The 19,045-nt window shown below is 43.8% G+C and overlaps 2 protein-coding genes and 1 pseudogene across 6 annotated transcripts; 1 reads left to right on the top strand and 2 right to left on the bottom strand.

Annotated features, from left to right (window-relative positions):
• The first annotated feature begins 3,593 nt into the window (after positions 1-3,593).
• On the top strand, positions 3,594-6,479 carry LOC123061100 (pentatricopeptide repeat-containing protein At2g37320). The gene is made up of 3 exons (XM_044484027.1): positions 3,594-3,780; positions 4,089-4,184; positions 4,303-6,479. The coding sequence occupies exon 3, from the start codon at positions 4,321-4,323 to the stop codon at positions 6,028-6,030; it is 1,710 nt and encodes a 569-aa protein (XP_044339962.1). The 5' UTR covers positions 3,594-3,780; positions 4,089-4,184; positions 4,303-4,320; the 3' UTR covers positions 6,031-6,479.
• A 1,064-nt stretch (positions 6,480-7,543) lies between these two features.
• On the bottom strand, positions 7,544-10,796 carry LOC123056895 (protein argonaute 4A-like; annotated as a pseudogene).
• A 51-nt stretch (positions 10,797-10,847) lies between these two features.
• On the bottom strand, positions 10,848-18,663 carry LOC123061099 (protein argonaute 4A). 5 transcript variants are annotated; one of them, XM_044484025.1, is made up of 23 exons: positions 18,523-18,661; positions 17,517-17,563; positions 16,132-16,395; positions 15,809-16,014; positions 15,458-15,670; positions 15,199-15,335; positions 15,001-15,098; positions 14,802-14,899; positions 14,458-14,623; positions 14,256-14,372; positions 14,070-14,177; positions 13,917-13,979; positions 13,719-13,832; positions 13,481-13,646; positions 13,252-13,364; positions 13,031-13,168; positions 12,792-12,919; positions 12,626-12,691; positions 12,431-12,494; positions 12,218-12,329; positions 12,051-12,124; positions 11,352-11,478; positions 10,848-11,245 (listed from the first exon to the last, which is right to left on the bottom strand). In XM_044484025.1, exons 3-23 carry the CDS (start codon positions 16,393-16,395, stop codon positions 11,067-11,069), a joined length of 2,751 nt encoding a protein of 916 aa, XP_044339960.1. In that variant the 5' UTR covers positions 17,517-17,563; positions 18,523-18,661; the 3' UTR covers positions 10,848-11,066. The 5 variants fall into 5 exon arrangements, with proteins under 5 accessions (XP_044339960.1, XP_044339961.1, XP_044339959.1 ...); XM_044484026.1 differs by having other exon boundaries at positions 17,517-17,566; positions 18,523-18,634; XM_044484024.1 differs by having other exon boundaries at positions 15,809-16,395; positions 18,523-18,663.
• Between the last annotated feature and the right edge of the window lie 382 nt (positions 18,664-19,045).

Below are 19,045 nucleotides of genomic sequence, written 5' to 3'. Positions count from 1 at the left end.
TGAAGACTCTCGCTGTTACTACGTGTCTTTCCCAGATGATCAGTAGTGGTGCCTAGTTGGGGCGATCGGGGACTTTGTCGCATTTGGGGGTTGATCTTTATTTTGGTACCGTAGTCGGACCATGAGTGTATTGGATGAATGTAATGCTATTTATGTATTTGTGTGACGTGGCGAGTGTAAGCCAACTATGTATCTTTTCCCCTTCATTTATATTACATGGGTTGTTTGCGAAGATTACCTCACTTGCGACATTGCTTTCAATGCGGTTATGCCTCTAAGTCGTGCTTTGACATGTAGGAGATATAGCCGCATCGAGGGCGTTACATCGTCCTTCACCAGGGCCACGTCCCGGACCCCTAAACCAGCTTGCCTTCAGGTCCTTGAAAACTAGCGCTTTTGGTGCCAAACACCATCGCCACACTCCTTAAAAAGATGCCCCAAGTTGCCACATACTGCACACCAATCGGGGAGCCTCTCGAATTTTACACGAAATATCACCCTTTGCATCACATCCTTCTTCTTGATAACCAGCGAGACTGCATTCTTTAGTGGCTTTGTGACATCGATCTTAACTCTCACAGGAGCAAAGTTACCCTCAAAATCCTAGGATTTGGGCTAAGCATAGATGAACTCACCCACCGTTGCCGAGAGCGCTTTGATCTTGGGGAAGAAACCATCAGGAAGGTCATGAATTTGCATCCATATGTCTAGCTTGGTGAGATCTATCAGAGAGGGTTTAGTGAATCCATCGTAGGGCGCCACGATCACCGCTTTCCCTTTGAAAGTCCACGGGCCCTCCTCCATAACACGTTCCCGGTCGCCGAGGCACGCAAACTGCAAAGTATACAAATTCTCCTCCAGCGGTCTGATTTTCACTTCCTTTGCCAGATCCCAAGCAACTCTCATATTCTTGTAGAACCAATACTGGTTGTAGGTCTTTTCGGTGTGAACCCTAGCTAGAGCCATCCACCGGGTCGCTTCCTCCGGAAGTTCCTCATCCTCCACCACGACATCCTGGAGATCGTCTTCCTTTAAGCCCAACTCTTCCATCATCGCTGCCAGATCTGATTCTGCCTCTGCCGCACCCGAGGGTGCGCCGTCTTCTTTAGTTCGCTTGCCCGAAGAAACCAAGTCCACGAGCGGTAGGGTCCCCATCGCTTCGTCCGCTCCCGCCATGATCGAAGCCCCGAGGGCGCCCGAACGCCGGGAGAGGGAGGAGGCAGGGTAGATCAAGGTCTCTATGGCAGGGAGAAAACCGCCGCCGCCGAGAGTAGGAAAACCCTAACAAGAGGGGTCTCATGCGTTTGTGAGAGCCTTGGGTCACTCAAGTAGGACTCGCTCCTGGAGTACAAATGATCTGTGTGCGTTGGTTGTGAACGCACGCGATCGAGCCCTCCTGAGCGGGAATGGGCTGGCCCGGGAAGGAGAAACCTTCAGCGAGAGCTGCTAGTGTATCGCTTAATGCTATTTAGGAGCTCTTGTTGTGCAGGCCCAGCAGGGCCCAGACAAAGGCAGTGGCATTGCTCCTTTTCTGATTCTCCCCACACCCGAACGCACCCGATTTTTTTATTAATAATAAATAAGAATTCTCTAATTATGGAAGTGGTAAATGGTCAATGGAAATTGTCAAAAATAGTAAGGACGCTATTAAGAGCAGCGTCCAATCCTGGACGCCATTGCTAAGTGCGTCCCTTTATGGACGCTGTTACGCATGATCTCCAGCTATATGGTTTGACTTATTAGGCTCAGCCGAGTTGTCTTTTCTCTTTCTCTAATATACGTAACAGTTTTTGATCCCCAAAACACTAATACGCATGCAGCCGTCGCTCCTAATCTCGCCGTCCCGTAAGCAAGCTCCAGCGGGTAACATCAGCAATCATCAAAGGAATCGTGTTGTCTCACCGGCCGCTCATCATTAGGATCATCCACTTGAACTGCAGTTGGCGCATGTGACTTGTACGCCGTATTGCATCTTCTCTATCAAGTTTTTTGTATAATTCATTCCATGGTTGCAAGTGTACTGCGTACAATGTATAGATGATTGGGTTTTTATTTCTGGTAATATAATTGGTAATTGTCTAGTTTATGAGCTGATAGGTTGTGAAAAATTCAACCTTGAGTCAATATTAAATCAATTTAAGATTTTGATCTTTACTTCCTACATGTTCATGTCTGCAGGTGAATTCGAGAACATGTTAATTGTTCTAACGTATGTGGATGGTGAAGTGCAACATGGATCCATGGGTGTGGAGTATAGTGTTCCTCCCAAAGTCATATTTTCAGCATATGGGAAAACATGTGGTGATCCAAAGTAGTTGCGCATCAACCGTCTGTGTGCATCAATCCGTTCTCTCCGAATGAACGCACGACCATAGACGGAACCACCGTGCTTTGGCTTCTTCCCCTTGTGCATGGCTACAAGCATAGCAATGTCCTCTTCTTCATGCAAATCAAATTCCTCGTCCGACGATGAATCGTCCATGAATGAGGAGTCAACCGAGCTCTTCTACAATGCAGACAATCATCTTCAAACATACTATCCAATCCCAATTAAGATCATCAAGTTTCGTCGTTTTTTTACATTGGGGAATTTCGTCGAACACCTTGTGCACGGGGTGGAAGAAGATGGCCGGCGGTTCGATTGGTCGCTGTTGCGGACGGCAGCTCAGAGGAGAAATGCCACGGACGGCGGCGCAGAGGGGAAGGGAGCACGGCGACGCAGAGGAGAAGGGAGCACGGCGGACCTTCGGAGTTGGCGAATCCCGCCGCGGCTGCTTCCCGAAACGGCGGCACCGGGGCGGCTGCTTGACGCCCTCCGGCGAGGGAGACGACGAGGGCTAGGGCGGCGGCGGCGCAGAGGTGAAGGGAGCAAGGCGGACCGCCGGAGTCGGCGAATCCAGCCGTGGCTGCTTCCCGAAACGGCGGCATCGGGGCGGCTGCGAGACGCCCTCCGACGGGGGAGGCAACGAGGGATAGGGCAGCGGAGGGCGGCGACAATGATGTGGGGCGGTGGCGGCGACGGCGACGACGACTTGGCCGGTGGCGGCGGCGACTTTCGGCTACTCGTGCTCGGTCGCAGGCGGCCAGTCGCCAGGCGAAAGCGGAATGAAGTGGCGGTTGGGCGTTTGGCGGGCGACCGCGGTTTTACATTAGTTGCATCTTGTGATGTAAATTTGCATCACAAAGTTTTCAATTTTACATCACCAGGAGACTGCGGTCCAATTTTTTTTACATATGAACTGTTTGTTGGAGTAACGTTTTTTACTCTAGACGATCCAAAAGTTAGGTATCTTTACATTTGGACGGTTTATTGGAGATGCTCTAACAAAGAGCAAAGGGGTGCAGAAGCACCATTACCGGTGGCTGGATAGCGGCAGCGAGGAGGTGCGCGAGGGGAATAACAGAGCATTGGGCTGCCAGTTCAAAGAATTTGGGTCGTAATGAAACACAGGACGCCACTAACAACAGCGTCCACGCCTGGACGTCGTTAGCAACAGCGGCCGTACCTGAACGCTATTAATCACAGCGTCCTTCCTACTTACACAATTTCCAGTTGCCCTTTACCAGTTCCGTAATTAGATAATTCTTATTTATTATTAATAAAAAAATCGGGCGAACGCACGCGCAGCCGCCGCTGGCGCTACTCGCCTATCCCCGCCTCGCCCCATCCCGCGGTCCGCCGGCGCTGCTCCTACGGTCCCATCTCCAAGGCTGTCGCCGTCTGGCGGCTACCCCAGTCCCCGGCCGCCGTGTTGCAGGCTTTGGTCCATCTCGGTTCAGGTGAGTTTTCAGGCAGCCTGCAGCCGGCAACGGTTTTACATACTCCAGTGCTTGCTAGTAATATTTCGTATCATGTGTGTGCGCCCAGTGCCCCAAGTGTGTCATGTTTTGGTGCTCGAATTGAACAGAAGACGTAGACATTCTGTTGTGCGTGATTGTGCAGGACACTTTTGTTGTCAATTGTTGAGAAATTGTCAAATAGAAGATGAAACGGACCATTGGTTTGGTACTAGCGAGCATCTCTGTATTGCATTACTAGCAAGCATCTCTGTATTGTATTACTAACCGTGCCTTCTCTGTTGTTGTAGGGACAGTTAAGCTATTGGCCATCCAAGCTTGGCGTGCAGTCGGAATCTCCTTAAGTTGATGTTCGTGTGCAAGTATGCTGGAGGAGACGCTTCAGGGTTAGTAATGCAGCCACAATCTGCTTATGATGTGCATAAAGCTCCGAGTCCAGTGGATTAGTAAATCTTCCTTCATGATAAGCATAACTAACTCAAGACCACTGTTTCCCTTCACCAGGTGTGGATTTAGCTGTTCATGCTTCTAGGCCTCTCCAAACGGAGGCTTGGCACGACTTCCTGCGCTCGCCGTTGGGTTTGCCCATGGACAACTTCGGCCATGCACAAGCACAGACATCTACTCTGGTACCATTTCAGCAGCCATTTACCATCATTGTCACCGATTCGTCTGTGTGTGGCGAATTTTGACAGTCACTTACCATCTGAGAGATCAACAAAGCAAGAGGGGCGCGGCATCCATGATGCGTTGAGAGTTTTGCACCTCGTGCCAGGGAAGGCATATAATGGCAATGAGGAAGGTCTGTCTCATCACCGCATTATCAATGATTGTATGCATGACATCTTGAGAGTTCAGTTAGGAAATCATGGTATGCGTAATGGAGAAGTGCGGTTCGCTAGCTCAAGTAATAACACAGAGCAAATTTTACCTGATACCATTGATTCTCATGATATCTCTGCTTCTCCTTCCATGAATAAACTCGCAAAGGGAAACAAGTTTATGCTACTTGTGGAGTTGCATAGGAGAGGAATAAGTGTCGATATATCTGTTTTAGCATCTGCCATGAGCTTTTGTGCTGTTAAGCAATCCATTAGGACAGGTGCTCAGCTCCATGCTCTACTGGTGAAAGTTGGTTATGAATTGTCGGTACTTTCTGGTACCTCTCTGATTAGCTTATATGCAAGATGTTGTCAGCTGGAGAATGCTTGTCAGGTTTTTCAGAGCATGCCAATAAAAAATACCGTGTCGTGGACATCACTCATTTCTGGTTATGTACAGGATAATCAGGTTGAGCCATGCCTCAAGGTATTTCAGCTGATGAGACAGTCAGCGTGCAGGCCTAATGACATCACATTTGCCACTATCTTCAGTATGTGCACTAAACACGCACTTCTTGCACTTGGTAACAGTGTTCACGGTCTAGAACTAAGAATGGGTTTTGATTTGTGTGTGCATGTCTCGAATGCACTGATATCAATGTATGCAAAGTGCGGGAATATAATTGAGGCCCAAACAATATTTGAGAACATTGTGTGCAAGGACCTGGTTTCTTGGAACTCTATGATCTTTGGATATGCACAGCATGGCCTTGCTGAGCATTGTCTAAGCTTACTAAAAGAAATGGAGGAGGAGCACATAGTGCCTGATGTAATCTCCTTCCTTGGCATCCTGTCATCATGTCGGCATGCATGCCTTGTAGAGGAAGGCCGGCGCTGCTTCAAGGCAATGATCGGACTTGGAATAGAACCAGAGTTAGATCACTATTCGTGTATGGTAGACCTCCTCGGCCGGGCAGGATTGCTCGATGAAGCGTGGGATTTGATCGGTACAATGTCCATGCCCCCAAATGCAGTCATATGGGGTTCTCTGCTGGCTGCCTGTAGGATGCATGGAAACATTCCGATTGGTATCCATGCTGCAGAGCACCGTCTTAAGCTGGAGCCAGGTTGTGCTGCAACTCATGTACAGCTAGCAAATCTATACGCTAGCATTGATTGCTGGAGTGATGTGGCCAAAGTGAGGATGATGATGAAGGAGGGAGGACTGAAGACGAACACTGGATGCAGCTGGATAGAAATTGGCAGTGAGGTTTATACTTTCACAGCAGAAAACAGATCTAAGAGCCACCAAATAAACAATGTCCTGGCTGTACTTGACTTCTTGCGATCTCATATGGAATACAAACATGATGTGCTGATAGATGGTTTTGAGTTTGATGACCCTCAGTAGTTCAAGGTAAGTTTGAGCTCTGAATAAAGTATTGGGAGATGATAGATCGCCGCAGTCATTTGTATATGAAGATCAAAGAGTCAATTCTTTATAGAAAAAGCATGACTCACACCTCAGAGACTTGTGATATGATTCGTCTGATTCCAACCTCAAAGTATTCAATATTGTGCTGCATTAGAAGCAGTAGAGTTTTCCCACCTGACATCTGATTTCAATTTTGATGCTCGATGTAGTCTTTCTTATACGCACTTGATGTTTTAAACTAGGATACACTAGTAATTAGACTAGGCTGCACTAGTAATTAGTGTGAATCATTTGGGAACTTTAAATGTAAATTTGAACCAAATATAAGAAAAGGTTGGCTTGATTGACTAGATAAGGTTTGATGGATATTTTCTCTCTGCTATTTTGGATTGGTCTGAATAATGTAAATTACATCATAATTTCAGTTTGACACTTGAAAATTACTTCTTGATTGCAACTTATGGTCAAATTAATCCCCTAACCGTCCTTCTAATAATTACTTCCTCCTTCCCAAAATATAAAGCATGGTTGATTTTTCACGGTCTTTGATGCATGGCTTTGACCATCAATATATATCCTAATGCATTTATTGAACATGTATAAATAGTATTGTCATATTTGTCTTGTAAAATAATTTTAGTTCATCTGTCTTTATATTAATTTGGTAGACATGCAATAAAGTCAAAGTCGTGTGATGGAGACCAAAAAAAGTCAAGTGCGCCTTATATTTTGTGAAGGGGGGAGTATCTCTTAGTTGCATTCTTGTGGGTATGTTTATAGTTTTTCCTTTCAGTGGTTTTTAGAAGAAATAGATTTAATAATGGGTAATCCTATATTTTACTTAGTGCTTTCCTACTATGTTAGTATATTTCACTACAATCTCCTCTAACCTGTAAGGCTTCGTTCGGTTAGAGCCCACCCCACTGGGATCGGGGCCAAACCCCATGGTTTCATCCCACCCGAGGTTTCATCCCGGTCAATCTTATAGGTTAGAGCCCAGCGTGGATTGTAACCCTGTCTCATATAAACTATGTTAGTATTGCTTCTGAATTTCATACACCTCCAAAATCCTCGGTTTTTACCGGGATTGTACCCCTGACTTACAATTTTATTCTAGTATTGCTTCTGAATTTCATGCACAGAGCACATTGGTAAATTGTCTAACAGTTCCATTTTGTGTAAAGCAGTACTTTCTGATTAGTGCTGCATCAGCATATGAACTGCTATATATTTCACACCATTATTAGGATGGGATCAGTGGGGATTGGGTGAGGGGTTGGGGATCACCTAGAGGATTAAATCCACTGCAACCGAACAAGGCCTAAGCCGGGTCAAAAGCCAGGCTTTTCCTTGCTAACTGAAGTAAATTGACAGCAAAGTACGTAAACACAAAACTATAAAGACACTTATTGTGAATCCCAAACTTATAAATCATTGGACATGCTGCCGACCATATTTATAAACTTAACATCCAGAATACGTTGGCACCTTGCACATGAGCAGAGGGTCTAGGTCTTGACCATCAAAAGTGCAGATTATTGTTGGCAAGCAACTCCATGATAGCAATCAAAGATTGTTCTTGGAGATAACATCCATTAAATCTAGTAGCTAAGACCAAAAGCATACTTCAACGCTCAGGCATGAACAACACCTTGCACATGAGCAGAGGGTCTAGGTCTTGACCATCAAAAGTGCAGATTATTGTTGGCAAGCAACTCCATGATAGCAATCAAAGATTGTTCTTGGAGATAACATCCATTAAATCTAGTAGCTAAGACCAAAAGCATACTTCAGCGCTCAGGCATGAACAACACGACCGGTTCCGTCTAGCATTTGGTAAAGTTTCAGTCGCTTCCAACAACCGACGATGGGGAAACCGCGCGATTCAGCAGAAGAACATGGACGATGCTATCGTGGGATGCAGACGAGGCAGCTCCGGCACCGGGGCAGCCTCAGCCTGGGACGACGTCTCCAACATGTCATTGAGCCTGGTGAACTTGGCCACCTGCGCCGCCGCAAGGTGTGCGTAGAAGATGGGAGCAACTGAGAGGGAAAATCAGATGATCAACCATGCCCTTTTGGCGTATGTTGCGAAATCAAGTGATGGCAAATCATGCTTACCAGCTGTGATGGCTGTGGTGCTCCTCTGGTACCTGAAACGAGTTCACAAGCATAAAAATGTCAGGAATGCACCGATGATCGTCAGAGGCAAGGTAAGGGCTGAATCTTTTGCAGCTACTTCAGTGCACATACGCATAGGAAAGGGAGTGGACGAGCTCCTGCAGCTCATCAGCGGAGAAGCCTGTCTCATCTTGGAGCACATGGTCGTGTGTTGGCCTTGTAGTCCCCTGGAATATACAACCAGAATGACTTGGATTGTATTCCCTCCGTCCCATAATATAAGAGCGTTTTTTACACTACACTAGGGATATGATAAGAATGTATGTGTAGAAAAGCCTAGGAATTGCTCGTTTAATCCTATACAAAATTGTAAATAATGGTTCTGTGGTAGGTGCTTAGATTCCTATGAGATGCATTTGGTTTCGTATGAATGCTACAGTACCCCCATTAAAAAGTACATACAAATCAAACAACCTAACAATTGCCATGGATTGCAATCCTCCACAAAAATTGGAAGATTAGAAAAAATATTTAGATAAAAGACGTAGGTTACCAGGGGGGACATTAGTCACTTGATCAGGTCTCTGTCCATTCCGTAGGAAAAATCTCGTGTGATGATTCTTCTGTGTAACCATCACTGTGAACTTGGGGAACCAGTTGCCACTAAAGTGCTTGCCACCAAAAAACTTGCATGTCTGTATCAATTAGGCAGGCATTACTATCCAGGACTGGCTCATGAGGAATTGGATATCACTTACTTTTACCTCCATGATTTGAGATAGCTCATCGTTCAGCACCTGATTGAATTGGCTCTCGCTAACACCATCCCTAACATAAGACAACAGAGTTTCCTTACACAGAATCAGGGTGCCAAAGTAAACTTAGAGATGGCATCGAGTATTTAGAGTCGGTTTGTACTCTTAACATCAAGGGACAAGACACAATTAATTCAGCAATTTCAACAGAAAAATTATGCTATTTAAATGCAGAAACCACTTATCTCACGGAGGACTACTGACCTGAAAATGATAATTTGTTCCGGCTTCTGATCATTGTTATATTTCAGAAAGTCAACTACTGAATCCCTGAAATGTTATTGTCCCAGTGAGCAACAAATTAAAAGCATATGTATAATTAGGAAGCACTGTTATTAAAATTGTATAAATTGCACTTTATAAAATCTGAGCAGAAGAAACTCACTTAATGAGGCCATGGTCGTCATCTCCAACTGGCTTAAACAAGGTATCGATCATTTCCAGCCTGGATGACTGAGTGCACACAGAAGCTCTGTGTAGTTTGAAATGATTAGCCACTTGAATGAACTAACCACCTGGGCCAAAGCAACAAGCACTCAAGTGAGTTAGCAAATTGTCGGTTCAAACTCTCTTCAGGACCATCAGCTAACACCTGAGTTTTTACTGCAGGAAACTGAGTACTCCCTCCGTTCCTAAATATTTGTCTTTCTAGAAATTTCAACAAGTGATTACATACAGAGCAAAATGAGTGAATCTACACTCTAAAATATGTCTACATACATCCATATATGGTAGTCCATTTGAAATCATCAAAAAGACAAATATTTAGGAACAGAGTACATAATAAGCAAATCTTACTGCAGCAACCGATGGCACGTCAGACCGTCCTGGTGAACCATGAGAATTGGGAAACATCCATAGCAAAGATGATGGTTCGAACCCTGGAGACATGAGGAATAGCACAGGTTGTTTCATTTTTCAGCAATGAATTCAACCCGCCAAGCTGAGCTGATTGGCAGCAAAGCATCCAGTTGTTCAGCTAAAAGAAATCCAAATTATGTGGTACACTGAAGATGGCAATGCAGATCACACTGCAAACCTTGGCATTTATCTTTAGCAGCACATTTGTGAGGTACTGATCTTTGACGTTGGCAGGAGGAACCAAGCATCGCGTCAAAATACCATACCGTGCAAGGCATCCGCGCTTCCATGGTCTGACAAGAAGAAAAAAGGCTTGATGCCAGGTAGGCATTAAAAGAGCAAACCCTATGTCACAGTTCTTCCTCTTCTCAGGAAGAACGTACAGGAGAAACTCTGGTTCGTTGTACTTAATTCTTTCTTGTTTTTAGGCAAGTGAAAGATGTGATTTTATGTTTACTTTTGACTATCTACTTTTATGCAGCCCCAACATCTTTCATTGTCGCCAACACTCTTTGCACACAACTTTCGGCCACACCCCAAAGATTAATTTTTTTGCCCTGCCTCCTTGAACACTGCCAAATCCTCAATCGTCTACATAGAGAAAGAATCAAATCGGTATTCAAGCATAGGGTCAAACTCTTCCTTGCGTTGATGGCTGCATACCACTTCACTGTGATTTCCTTGTTCTGTAACCGTTTCCTTAAATTTGGAAGACAAACAAAGTGCAAACGAACTTTCCAAGTGAAATGCAAGAAAAGGCTGGCCAATGGACAACCAACCGAATCCTAACTGTACTGGCCACCTAGAACAATCCCATAGCAGCGCCAGCCTCCCAAGTAGGGATGGATTTTTGAAGAACTTCTTGTCAGAAAACAGAAGGCTTAACAAGGCATATATCTAGCTCATCCTACCCACTCTAGATTCAGCACAAGTGATGGTATCCATGCGAGACCACAAAACAAACAGAAAGAAAGTCAAACTCAGCAAGCAGAGAGATGGAAAGCAACAAATTAGATGGTTCGATAGTAAAGGTTCAACTGCAGCACCCTGACAGGATTCAAAGGTTCTGAGGCACCAAGTGCAGCAACCAGCTTAGGAACACAACATCCCAGGAGTCCAACAGGCCATCACAGGCCACTACTACATACTACTAGTACTAGATAACCAAGCGCATCACCAAAAGTTGGAACGCGCAAGTGCGGCTGGCTGGCTGGCTCAGCAGAAGAACATGCTGCTGCGGACTTTCTCATGGAGGCGAGGCAGCTCCTGCACTGGAGCGCTGCCGGCAGAGGTGTGGCCACCGCCCTGGCTCGACGACGTCTCAGACATCTCATCAAACTTTATGAACTGCGCCACCTGAGCAGCCGCAAGATGTGCATAGCAGATTGGAGAAACTGCAAGAAAGCACAACAAGGTTGCAAAATCAGCACAGGGTTCACAAGACTAACAACATTGGAAACTTTGCAGATGCAAGAACAAGCACAGAAGTGCAAAACTCACCAACTGATATGGCTGTCGTGCTCCTTTGGTACACATATGAGAGCGAGTGCACAAGATCCTGCAGGTCATCCGCAGCAAAGTGTATCTCATCATGCAGGATATGGTAGTGTGTTGGCCTTGTAGTCCCCTGCAACACACAAATAAGATTAGCTTATCAAGTCTACACGACAACAAACTGGAAATGGTCACGATGGTACAAGCAACAAAAATACAACTGAAAGCCAGGCCTAACCAAAACTTGCAAGTCATTCAAGTAAGATTTGACATGCCCAGGATGCAAAAAGAGCTGGATAAAGTAATGCATATGATCCAATAACAACTTACACAAATAAGATATTAAAATTGTCCCACTGACCAGAGTTTTACATCATACTGTACTGTACTTATCATATGCTATATAAATGCATCAACCACAAAGTGATTACTCTTGCAAAATCTTGAACACTTCAAAAAAATATTCACAAACTATCATGGTAAATCAGTGATGGTTCCAACAAGGTGCATAACTTGGGGTTCCAACAAGGTGCCATTAACAAAGGTGACAGGAGGGTCAGTATCAACTGATCAAGGGAACTAGGGCAGACAATGAGAATAGTGGCTACAGATGGATCAAAACTTTTAGCATTTATATTACAAACAGAACAGCACTACGGCAAAACACTTAACAAGCAAATATGATGCACCTGAGAGAATACTTACAATCATTCCAGCATGAGCGCACATGTAGAAGTCATAATTCCTTGGATGGCAGACTGCATTATCTACAACAGTGCCTGTGGAATGGCAACATTCAAACATTAGTATTATTATGGAACAATTTGACATTATCATGGGATAGAATACAGCAGACAAGTGGTATATGTTACCTGGAGGGACATTGTCAGGAGATCCAGGTATGAAGAATTTGGTGTGGTGATTTTTCTGGGCAACAATCAGCGTGAACTTGGGGTTCCAATTTTCATCCAAGAACTTGCAGGCCTGCACCAAATACAATAAACACCAAGTCAGTTGTGCAATAGATGAATGAGATACTCATGTATAGTATAATATGAGCCCAACTAGAACCACATGAACAGTACCTCAATTATTTGATCCAATTCAATGTTCAGCACCTGATTAAACTGGCTCTCACTAACACCATCCCTGTAATGAAGAAGAGATCAACATTTCCTCAAGAAAATCAGGCAACCATTCTATACAACTGAACGACCCTGGTATGTCTCCAATACTGACCACTGACATTTGCAAGTAGTTATTTAGGAAGTATGACAAACCTGAAGATGATGATCTGATCTGGTTTCCTTTTTCCAGAACTGGTGTAGAAGTCAATGAGACACTCCCTGAAACAGTCCGGAATAGCAACAGGAAAAGAGAACATCAAGAGAACCACCATAGCACATTTGTATGGACGACTGAACAAAAAACAAAAAAATATCTTACCGAACAAGGCCATCATCATCAGTTCCTTGTGGCTTGAACAATGAATCTATCATTTCGAGCTTTGGTGACTGCGAGCGCACTGAAGCCCTATATTTCGAGACAAGAGGCCATTCCCGAGAACCAACAACCTATAATCAAAATGGAAACAGACATCACATAATAGGTATCTTAGATTTGGGCTTACTAGTGTTATCTTAGATTTGGAAGTACTATAATGCAGAGTAAATTTAGTAGCGTACTGCTGCAATGGACGGTATATCAGACTGTCCAGGGGATCCATGGGACACATCCATTCCCAAGATGAGAGTTGGGACCTTTGATACAAGAGGTATACTTGGGGACATTTCAATTTGTAGTAGTGAGTTCATTCCACCAAGCTGATTAGAAAAAGGATTAGTACAAAGAAGACAATAATGTAAGCACTGTTTCAATAAGAATGAGACGTGGGGGAGGCACAAACTTTTGCATTGATCTTCAGCAGAACATTTGTCAGATATTGGTCATTGACCCTTGTTGGGGCCACACATTGAGTGACAATCCCAAAGTCAGCAAGGCATTTTCGCTTCCATGGACCTACAAAAGAAAAATAACCAGATGATACAGATGATTGTACTAAACTTATTGAAGACGATACAGATGATTGTCCTAAACTTATTTAAGGGATGCAATTAAGAATTTCTAGAACCAACCATAAACATCTGAGTTCTTCCTCTCAGCAAGAATACACAAGAGAAACTTCGGAGCCCCAGGAAGCTTAGACTTCACTTGCTCAAACATATCCTCAACCCTTTTTGGAGCAGGTGCACGTCTCATTGAACCATTCTCTTCAATTACAATATGAGGTTTTTCTACTGTCTGCAAATTTTAAAAAAGAGTGAGTACAAAAACATTTCAGAAAATGTGTAGTTAGGTTAATGGAAAACCTACAATGCCCTTCATGCCCCCACACTTGATGAGGTCATTGACAAGGTTCATGGTGTTACACCTAGCCGAAAAGTTTACAACTGCCCATCTGTCCACCACACAAGCTCTAGCAAGCCTCTGCAGAAGCATGACTAGCAAAGTTATGATTGAAAACATGCAGTATAAAAGAGTAGACACAGAATGCAGTCAAAACAAGCTGACCTTGTTGTTGAAATTCCAACGTCCATTCCTTGTGAAAATATCTTCACCATTTCCAGCTTTGAGCTACATTACAGGATTCAATAAGGATGCATAAGGATTTCACAAGCACAAACGATGACTAAATAAGATATGGAGCAGTTAGTTGTGACTGACCTTGGGGGCCTGCAGTACCCTACCAGCCACCTGTGTAAAGCCCTGAGCTATCGAAATTCCACATGCCTTCAACATGGGTTCTGTATCATAGCTGCTGCGTTTCAGTACCTGCCAAATTGACATTGATGAAACAGTTAATAACAAACCTACAACTAGGTATTGAGACAGAATAAATACGCCACTCACATCAGACAAAACTGACATCCTCTCTTGAGGCTTCTGCCTGGACTTCTCAACAAGAGATGATCTTTGTAGGGTACTCAAAGATTTGGTATACCTTTGTAAAGGGACCAGCTGGCAGAGCTGGCAAACATAGAAAGATTCATCAGGGAATTGCACAAATAAGGCACAACCAAGAATATAAATTACAGGAATAGTCAAATCAAACCTCAATGGGAAAATATGTTGGCCGCCTAGGTTTCCCAACATTTATACAAGGGAAATCACCAGAGTACCTCAGCTCAATGCCACGGTTCTTCACAAAGTAATCATAAACAGATATTTCTATTGCTTCAGGGTCACCATTCCCACCATTCCTTTGCTTGAGGGAAAACCTAGATAGGCATAAGAATCACCAAGCAGTTATATAAAAATAATGAAAGCTGCATGAAACTATAAAAGCATCTAAATAGCGCTCTCAATAAAATCTACAATGCACAGATGCCATGCAACAAGTCCAAACAATTAATTAAGCGCCACTTACATACAACAAATGGCGATATACTCACTTACATTTGTTCATAACAATTCCTCTCACTCAAACCAACAATCTTGTATTCTGTATTTGCTGGGCTTGTTTTTATCCTTAAATTCTTAAGTGCACGCTTGGCCTACGAAAACAAAAAAGGATTAGATATATCTACAGAGATACATACACATTTAGATATATATGATCAATGGTTTTCACAAGCAAGTTAAGGAGAAATCTTACCTTAGCCCAATCAATTTTATTAGGGTGGTCAACCTTCTGGTTGGCCAGCAGAAAATCGACAACAGGGCCAGGTTTCACAATCATTGTTGTAGAAACATCTGCACAATTAAGCAGTAGCTGTAAATATGAACTGTCGCCTAATTTAAAATGCTGTCACAAGATTATATACAGAACTGCACTCATTGACAACAAGCATACCAATATTAAGAGAAAGCCCGCTCTGTGTGGCTCGAAAGCTTGAGTGGAAACCTCGGCAGCCCATCACACCCCCACCCAAGTCCACAAAGTTTGAAGGATTGTTGTGAAAAAATGACTGGCGGACTAACAGGCAGCCCCTGCAAACACAAAGAAATATACACAAGGAAATTAGAAAAAGATTTACCATGGAATATCAACACTGAGAACAATAATCAAGAACAGTAAATTAGGATTCAGAAGTACATAGAAACAAACATACTGTTTGGCAGAGTGCTGTCTTAATATGATATCAATAACCCGAATGGCTTCTTGCGTGTGCTCTGATTCCTGGCCTTTGAGTGCCATTGCAATAGCACTCATGGGGATTCTAGCAGCAAAGCTCAACTCCACCTTGAAGGTTTTAGTTTGATATGGCCTTTTCACTCTCTTCTTGTCTGGACTGTCGTTTCCAGGGCTGCCATTTGCAGGAGTCCTACAAGCAACAGAGTTACATGAGCAACAACAAGGCATAGTAACAACAAAAGACAACCTAAAAGCAAGAAAGTTACATGCAAGAAGACATAGTAACAGCAAAAGACAATACTGGACCAGGGCAGAGAGAGTTAATTACTTTCCACTGGAAACATCTTCAAGAACCACAACAAACTCATTGTTAATTTGTGGGAGGGCACCAATGGTAAAAAGACTCTTTTCACCATCATAGGCAAAGTCTTTATGGGCTAGTTCCGATGGATAAGTCTGAGCAAGCTTATCAATGACTTTTCTACCAACACCTTTTCCATCAACAGGCCTGTCATCTTCATACTTCAGATTTACCTGCATCCAATTAAACAACAGAGGAATGACATTAGATGGTAGCACAAGGAATTCAACAACAATCAAAGTAAATGAGGATAGAGGCATACAACAAAGTAAACAAGGATAGAGGCATACATAGTAATGATGGAAGAACTCGTCTGTCGTCTTCAACGAGACTTTGAAATGATTTGTCACAAGCTGTATAGGATTTCCCCTCTTGCCAAAACCAGGACGAGCGATCAGGGCCCTCTTAGGCTTTGAGATCTTCTTTGCTTCTTCAGGTTTGATAGGCAGCAGGGGTGGTGGTGGTGGCAAGTCATCAGCCGACTCAGCTTTTATCGGCTCTGCATTTGGCGGGAGTGGTGGTGGTGGTGGCAGGTCCTCTCCGTGTGACTCCATCTGACAGTACATCAGTTAATCAGCTTCCAACATTACAAGTACAAATTGTACAACTTAACAGTCAAGCAGAAGTTTTGCATAAAAACAAGTTAAACAAGTTATCTAACAGACCAACACAGGTGGTACAAGAGGTAGTATGTAAGTTCTATGGCGCAACTTAACAAATCAAGTATGAAAGGGCACATAAAGAAACCATTTTTCAGTTAATCCAAGGAAACAGGTGACAAGTAGACCTAACAATGCTGGTGAATCCACAATAGGCATATATATCAACAGACCAACATAAGAAAACAACAATGTTGACACTACAGACTCAAGAATGGTACACAGATTATATTAACAAACCAAATAATTAAGTATCTTATGTTTATTGAAAGAAAATCTTAATTAGGAACAAACAAGGAATATACATAGCAAAAAACATAAATTCAAAGTACTCCCTCCCTTTCTTTTTACCCAAAGTATAAAATTTAGTCAAAGTCAAACTACATAAAATTTGACCAAATTTATATAAAAAATATGAACATCTATAATACTAAAACTATATAGTATGAAAATACATTTCATGAGGCATCTGATATTATTGATTTCATATTGTGAATGTTGATATTTTTTAATATAAAGTTAGTCAAATTTTACAAAGCTTGACTTTGCCCAAACCTTATATGCAGACTAAAAAGAAACAGAGGAAGTACAAAGGCACAAAAGGAAGCATCTCTCGCTTTCCTTCCATTCCATATAATATATAATTAGATGTAAGCTGGCCAATTATATTTTAATCATGATAGTTTAAAGCAAATAAAAATGGTACTACTTTCCTGACGGGATTAACAACATTCTTCCTTCTTGTTATAATGAGATAAGGTCATTCCAGTGAGGGAATAGGTAAAAGATGCTCGTACAAAAGTACATGCTTATACAGGATGGTAATGACCAAGCATGCATTGGACAACTGCTATCACATCAGGTAGGGCAAAACAATAAAGAGGTACCTCACAAACGTAACTAGGACTAACATCTCTTAGGCATCAGCGATATTAACATGGGAAACTCATATAGCAGGTCCTTCTGAGAGCACAAGGATTATAAAACAGAAAAAACATAAAACAGAGTTTACTTACTTCAGCGAACCAACAATGGTCCCGAGGAGCCGAACCGCTGAACTGATCTGCTGCACACAAACAAGTTAAGTAAGCCATCTGACAGTGATAAAGTGTAGGAATACATGAGAGATTGGCAGAAAGACAAAAAAATTCCAGAGAGAAAGGCACAAGGCACAAAAAGAAGACATATTTCCCCTTGCCTCCATGGGAACAGAGATGCAAAATTCCAAGCAAAATGCCCCAATTATAAACATATAAAGAAAGCATCTAAATACTCAGTAATGGTACCCAGGACTAGACCGAACCAAGGGGGAAAAAGAAGTATTTTTTCCCAGCATATGGGAAATCAGGCCCAGGAGAAACCTCTGAAAAACCCCAGAATTTCTTCCGCTGAAAAGAAACCCCCAAAAGTTCCTTTTTAGAGGAAAAAAGAAACTGTCCTCAGGCATAGCACATACAAGAAGCAAAACGAAAAACTCTACACTTTAACTGCCTCTGGCAGAGCACCCCAGTATTTCTTTCAGTCGAAAGAAAACCCCCAAAAGCTGGATTTTTTTTTGAAAAAATAAAGATGTCCTCTGACATAGGACAAGAAGCAAAACGAAAAACCCTACACATATATAGAGATTATTACAAACAAAAGACGGTGGAAAAATAAATACCAAGAGAAGATGAACAGATTAAGGGCCAAACGAGAACCCCGGAAGGGAGAACCGGTGGCACATATCATATACTTGGACTAAAAATAAAAGAAAGAAGAAAAGGGCTCAAAACCCCACAAAACACGCCGAGAACGCGGGCGAACGGAACCTAATCCCAAATCCAACGCCTTGGGGAACATGCACACAAATGCATGACCTCCGCCGGGAAAAAAAGATACAAGGAAAAAGAGAAGAAGAAGAACAGAGGAGGGGAAAATAAACCCCCGTCCAAGAAATCCGGCGAACGAAAGCGGCGACCAAGAACGCGAGGAGAAGGACGATCTAATCTACTACAGGACTAGAACCCTAGATTTGTCCATTACCGAGGGCGCAAGGGAGGAAGCCTCGCCGTTGGCCTCCGCGAGAGAGGGCTTGGCTTTCTTTTCCGTTCCCCTTCTCGTCTCTCCCCCTCCCCTCTCCTCGAACAACACTCCCCTAGACAGTGCCCCAGCCCCGGCACCGCCCGCCTCTTCTTGTAGCAGAGGAGGGAAGGGCAGGAAGGTAAAAACGGACGGACGCTTGCCATCTATGCGTCGCACGCATCGCGGCCGTCCGTCGGGTGGGAGCGTCGATCCGGGCCGGACGCGTGGGGCCAGGGGAACTCGGCGGGCTGCGTTGGCGTCAGGCGCGTCCCGTGCTGCCCCGCTCACTTCCCCTGGTGCGGGGTTTTCGTTCCACAGATGCCGTCACGGGTACCTCACTGACGCCGCGGGCCCGAGGCCCGTGGGCCTGAGAGGTCATCGTGTTGGGTGTGGTTTTACGTGTCGGGCCGTTTTCCCCACGGCCGGGAAGCCTCTCCCAGATATCCACACCCACCACGACTCCCCTTCCGCTCCCCGGGTTAAA

Source organism: Triticum aestivum, chromosome 3A (assembly GCF_018294505.1).
Source record: "Triticum aestivum cultivar Chinese Spring chromosome 3A, IWGSC CS RefSeq v2.1, whole genome shotgun sequence".
NCBI lineage: Eukaryota > Viridiplantae > Streptophyta > Magnoliopsida > Poales > Poaceae > Triticum > Triticum aestivum.
Note: the sequence above shows the minus strand (reverse complement) of the source record. Positions and strands in the feature narration are given on the sequence as shown.

Bases quoted from the DNA above. Each gene is read 5' to 3' on its own strand.
- LOC123061100 (XM_044484027.1), top strand. From the start codon at position 4,321: ATGCTTCTAGGCCTCTCCAAACGGAGGCTTGGCACGACTTCCTGCGCT.
- LOC123061099 (XM_044484021.1), bottom strand. From the start codon at position 17,765: ATGCTTTCTTTATATGTTTATAATTGGGGCATTTTGCTTGGAATTTTG. The intron at 14,178-14,255 runs GTGAGTGGCGTA...TCAATTTGGCAG, and splicing joins GGATGTCAGTTTTGTCTGAT to GTACTGAAACGCAGCAGCTA. The intron at 13,980-14,069 runs GTCAGTCACAAC...CCTGTAATGTAG, and splicing joins GGGTACTGCAGGCCCCCAAG to CTCAAAGCTGGAAATGGTGA.